Below are 6,157 nucleotides of genomic sequence, written 5' to 3'. Positions count from 1 at the left end.
AAATTCCAAAAAAAAAAAAAGTGGGCGTGGTGCCCTGCGGAGTGGAGGGGAGACAGACAACACACACAGCTTCGGATTCAGACAGTTTCATTTCACTCCCATCGAGTTAAAAACACAAATAAATGCACAGCCATTTGCACTCTGTATCGAAAACATACATGAACGTGCTGTTGCACCTCTGATAACTTTTTAAGACTTATTCTGCGGTGATTATATAAGCCTTTTGACGGGTTGTGTCACAGAGCTGTAAAAACGGTTATACCCCTATATACGATTCACCCCTATATACGATTTCGATTCGATCCAATTCAACACAATGCGATTCGATGCAATACGATGCAATGGAAAAAGTATGATCGCATTTATTTCTTTGGTTCTGACAGACAGCAAATCATAAATTAACTTATGTGTCGCCTCGAGGCCTGTTTCATAAAACAAGTTTACCAAATAGGCCAGGCAGCGAGCAAAATGGATTATTTGCATGACTTTCTAACATTTACAGAGGAAAAATATACTCGTGACATGTCAGTTATGCACTGAGGAAAACACATAAATATACTGTTTCTGGACTTTAGTTTTGAATGAGATGTCTTGATCTCTGATAGATTCATGATCATGGTGTGAGGCTGGACTACTGAGGATGGTGTTCAGTTGTCTGGACGTACGGTGGAGTGGTGGCTCTGGCCGATGTGTCTCTGCGTTTCAGTGATGTTATGGATCTGGGTCTGGTACCATTCTCTGGCTCGCTCCAACACATCCAGCCCAGCTAGTAGAGAGTCTTTCTCCTGCTCCAGCTCCTTCATCTGCTTAAGCTGACAGAAAACACACACAATTACAACACACACACTCACAGCCTGTTAATATACATGTGAAAAATATGACGCATGATACGCCAAGCCTTCTAATACAGAGACTAACACTTTGTCTACACCGGATGCGAAAGTTGTCACGTCGCGCTGCAACAGCTAAAGTTTGTCTACACTGGACACGACAAAGCGACCGTTGCAAATCATCTGAATTTTGTGGCAGTACATAATAAATAGAACGAGGCAGCAGTTTACTGTCGGGGATTTGTCGTGTTGCGCTGCGCCGCATACAGTGTAGACAGCAACACTGATTATAATGGGTTCTATAGTATTTTGTCACATCGCGCTGCACTGCTCGTGTCCGGTGTAGACACGGTGTAAAGCTCAAATCAAAATCTGTTCTATGTGTGTACGTTATTGGAGGCTATTATATATCACATTTTACATTTACATTATCCAAAGCGAAGAATACAATTTGAGGTGCTCTGATTGATCGGCTTCCGATCGCTATCAGCCGATAATCGCTTTGGGAAGTTTGAACAGCGGTCTCTATAAAGGCCAATCTCATAAACTGATCTGAAGCTGACGACTCGGCTGCCGTGAGAGGTTTGGCGTGACATGCAGCGGCACCGTCTCAATCTCACTTCGGCATGGGTAAAATAATTATAATACTGAAGGTGAGGTACAATTCATGTTTCTTTATTAAATAACTTGCAACGTAATTTGAAAACTTTCTGTATGACGTCATTTCACAAATAGCGTGAGTGAATCACCGCGCACTCTCTCTATTTCCCTCTCAAAATGCGCAAATGGCTTCAAATCACATCACGTCTGCACTATAAGGGAGCTGCACAGTTGACACAGGAATTGTCACTTGCACAATTGAGGCAGTGTCACATAATCAAGTTTATAATTTGCATTTCTTAAGTTTTGCCAGTGTTTAAACCATTCAGCACTTGCTCGCTCTCCTAGAGACGGTGCGCTCATGCACACTCAAAGTGCACACACAAGGCCGCCTCACATACAGCTCACAAAATCAGGCTTGTGCTGAGTGTAAGCTATCGTGCAACAATTGCCCCATTGTAAAAACAAAAATTAAATTCAGGCCCTGAATGCATGTCTGTAAAAATCCTGATTGGAGCATCATTACAAATAATTCTACATGATAAAAAGAAGGCTTCAAAAAGATCGGTATCAATGATCGTATCGGCAGATACTGCTTCCTGTAATCGACGATCGGTGATTGGCTCCAAAAATCCTGATCGTAGCACCCTTAAATACAAGCAATTTATTGTATTTACTTATATTGAAACTATTGTTAAAGCTGTAGTATGTAACTTTTTTGGTTGCAATGGTTTGGCTTATAATTATGATTTATAATGGGAGCTGTGCGGTCATATTTAGTGGAAATTTGTGTCAGTTTGACATTACTCGTCTTTTGACAGAATAAAGGAGACTCGGATAATATACAGCATGTGTGTGGAGCATTTGTAGCATGTTCTTACAACACTTGCTTATCTGTATAGCTGCTTTTAATCAGTAAATGACTAAACGGCGATCATCTTTAGCATTTGGGAAACCTGCTCTCAAAACCAAGAAGCTTCGAACAGAAAGGGAAAGTGACAGTCCATCCTGAAAGTAAATATCAGCATGGCTTTTGAGCACAGACAACTCTGAGATGTGAAGGGACTGAAGACATTAGGTAAGTCATTTCAGTGGCTCAACAGTTATCTAGCTAATATTAGCGCAGCTGTTTGCTTGATTCAGATAGGTATCAAGATGGTGAACACACACAGCCCAACAACACATCACACAGCGACTCGAGAGCAGACTACCTGCAGGAATAATGACCGATGAGGTGTTTTTATAAATATGTTTCCAAATACTGTGTTTATCACGCATAACTAAGACATTTATTATGTAAATGAACGATCAGTTACACTAATAACAAGAGGAATGGCTGTAATTTGTCAGCGATTTGAGCCATCTTTAGTCTAACTCACTAATAAATAACAATTATATGTCATCATTAAAACATATGTAATAATAACAATGCCTAGTAATCTGTTGAGTTACAGATAGCTGTCAATAAGGCAATACCAACATTAGCTAATTGTTTTTGTGTTGAGACGTGACGTGACTGCTTCAGACACAGAGGACAGACCTAGTGGCCAAAGACAGCAGCACAGAAACAACCTGAGCACAATGATAAAAGAATGAAATAAGAAAATACAGGCAGAGGACAATGTTCCTGTAGACACAAACACACTTCAACCATGCTACTCTAGACTATTTAAAAATGTTAAATACACAAATGAAATGTATGTTTCAACTGCATCTGTCTTTGAAAAATAAAAAGTCAGCTGTGATTGATTTGATTTATTGTTATTCTAAGAGCTTATTAGCACAGTTTTGTCATACGGTTTATGCTCAAAACAAACCAAAAAAAAAAAAAAACTGGCGATTTTAACTCAGCAATTTTGTATCTTTAGCACATACCCAATTAGCAAGTAACATCATGAAGTCTTGACTCTTGATTAACATCATGCTGGTTACACTTGAACATAACAGCATGAGAGGTGCTGTGAACTAGGCCTACAGTTTTAATAATCCATTTGCGGTACCACAATTTCAGTTTAATCTATTCTCATTTCTACTTCTGCATATTCAAAACAAGACATGACAGTTAATGATGTTTGCTTCCATGATGACAAACAGATTACATATGAGACTGTAATTGTGACCTACAGCACAGGGGGAAGATTTTCTTTAAATAGCCACTTTTAGTCTTTTTGTTACATACTTCAGCTTTAAGACATTTCAATTCAATACATAAAATCTACTTTTGTACAAGTAGAACATTTAAAAGGGTGAGACTTTAAACTTTTGAAAAGAAAAACTTTAAGAAACTTGAAAACATTTCATATAGAGCCTTTCAATGAATATAGCTCAATAAAGCAGCCAGCGGATCTTCTGCAGGCCGATGAACTGCCGTCTCAACTCTTTTTAAAGCGGGTCAGTGAAAGAGAAATAAAGGGAGGGGAGAGGCTTTGTGTCATATGTTTGTGTGGTGGGCCGTCGAAAGGGAAAATCCTCTGTGTATAGAGAGACGGGGAGCAGACAGAGAATCACATCAACACTCACACACAACTGCTTTCACAAGAGAAATCATACAGATGCCACATGAGGGACAAGAGCTACAATCACATACAGAGAATCTCATTTAACACTCTACGCCTCAGCCAAATACTACATTAAACATTTGGAAAGTTTTACAGAACAGACACGGTTCATGACAATGTAACTGATGAGGGAACCATCAGGAAGAAACAAACACAGAGTAAATAGCCATTGGAAGCATGAAAAGCACGGTAAATACCATCACAAACATGATCTTCATTCACAATCCATCAGAACGTGACACTCTTCCCATCTGTCTGTCTGTCTGTCTGTATCTCACTCACCCAAAGGTAGAAGTGCAGGGCTCTGCTGGAGAACAGGCTGCTACTCAGAGGGATGAAGACGGTGGTGTAAGCAGCCCACACGGCAGCGTCCAGGCCTCGAGGCCCGAGCCGACTGACCACCATGAGAAGGAAGGGAGGGACAGAGCGGCTGAGACCAGCAGAGAGACGCAGAGAGAGCAGAGAACCACAGAGAGGGAGAGAGTGAATGTTAACGCAGGGAGGAGCAAGAGAAAGACAGCTGAGAGGAGGAGCTGATGAGAGGAGACGCAACCGTTCAGCTTCACACACACTCAACACATCAGTCATAAACACCTGCTGGATGCTTGTCATGCTCCACACTAATGACAATCACAAAGTATCTTCATTAGCTCAAAGTACTCAGAAGAGTGAATAAGAAACAACATCAAAAACAGCCTGATGACATTTACAACAATCTGGTTGAGTATCTTCTAAATAGGGCTGGGCGATATACCTAAAAAATTGATCAACGATATAATGTTTCATATCGTTCGGTATCGATAATTATTGACATTTTTTATAACCTTTTTTAAAACAAAGAGCAATAGATTTTTTTTTTAAATGTAACCACTGTATTTTTAAAGTAACCCAATTTATTGAGACAAACAACAAATATTTTTTGTTTTAACAACCAAATATAAAAATTAAATATCTAATTTCTAATGTTTTATATGCAGATTAAATAGGTCTTAAGGAAACTTTTGGCTTGTTTCCAGAGGCCACAGGAGGGCGCAATGAAGAAAATAATGCAGCACATTTAAATTGTCAACGCAAGGAAGTAACTCTATAAAAAAACGTGCATTATGTCTAAATTAACTCATAAAAATGTAATATAATTTCGTAAATTGCATAAACAATTATGAACAAAACAGCATCATGTATTTATGCATTGCTTAATCTAAAGAGCCGAAGGGCCATTCACACAGATTGCATTTAAAAACACATGAGACGCAGTGAAAAGGAATATAAAAACGTGCATTACGTCTAAATTAACTCATAAAAATCAAATATAATTTCTTAAATTGCATAAACAATTATGAACAAAACAGCATCATGTATTTATGCATTGCTTAATCTAAAGAGCCGAAGGGCCATTCACACAGATTGCATTTAAAAACACATGAGACGCAGTGAAAAGGAATAAACCTCCACAAATTCCTGACTTGTTTTCTAAAAGTTTAAACTGTTTTAACTTTGCATGGCTACATTTCTTCTGTGAGACGCGAGTGCAGCAGTCATATTTGTCCGTCTAAAAAATGCGCTGAATATGTGTTCTGTGTGAATGGCTTGGTTTCGGTTTTAATCATATGCAACAACGTCACTTACATCATCATCACCGCATCTCAGGCACTCATGACGCTCCCTGACGCACACCTAACATTGCAAATGTTTATTTTAAATTCTACTAATATTCATTCTTTATTTACAATCTCCTTATCACAGGCAGGCACAGCACTCATTTGAGCATGTGTTCGTGTTTGTGTGTGCTGTCTCCGTCACTCATAGCACGTGCCTATATCCTGCACTATATCGAACATTTTTTCTATCGTTATCGAATAAGGTGTACCGTCGATTAATATCGATACCGTTTTATCGCCCAGGCCTACTTCTAAATATATAAACTATCAAAAAAAATATATATATAAATTTCACAAATTCACACTACGACTTAGGGCTTGGCGGTATGATGGTATATATCGTTACCGTGAAATAAAGTGTCTATCGCTAGAGATTTTGCTATATCGTGTATTCCGTGGTATGCAAATATATCTGCGTAACATAGTACTGCTTAAACGTTATACACCTTTTGACTGATAAGGAAACATGCATGAATGAGAAATTAAACAGTAGGTCGTACTTGGTAGTGTT

General features: G+C 38.8%; 1 protein-coding gene across 1 annotated transcript in view; it reads right to left on the bottom strand.

Moving 5' to 3' along the window:
• LOC107660368 (uncharacterized) overlaps positions 1 to 6,157 on the bottom strand; it is a 28,973-nt gene that overhangs the window by 15,295 nt on the left and 7,521 nt on the right. Inside the window, exons 2-3 of the mRNA XM_016449635.1 lie at positions 4,271 to 4,608; positions 666 to 812 (exon numbers count right to left, since the gene is read on the bottom strand). Of these exons, the coding sequence (XP_016305121.1) occupies positions 666 to 812; positions 4,271 to 4,608 (485 nt within the window). The remainder of the gene's footprint in view (positions 1 to 665; positions 813 to 4,270; positions 4,609 to 6,157) is intronic.

Source organism: Sinocyclocheilus anshuiensis, unplaced genomic scaffold (genome assembly GCF_001515605.1).
Source record: "Sinocyclocheilus anshuiensis isolate Anshui unplaced genomic scaffold, SAMN03320099.WGS_v1.1 scaffold1943, whole genome shotgun sequence".
NCBI lineage: Eukaryota > Metazoa > Chordata > Actinopteri > Cypriniformes > Cyprinidae > Sinocyclocheilus > Sinocyclocheilus anshuiensis.
This window is presented reverse-complemented; position numbering and strand designations above follow the sequence as displayed.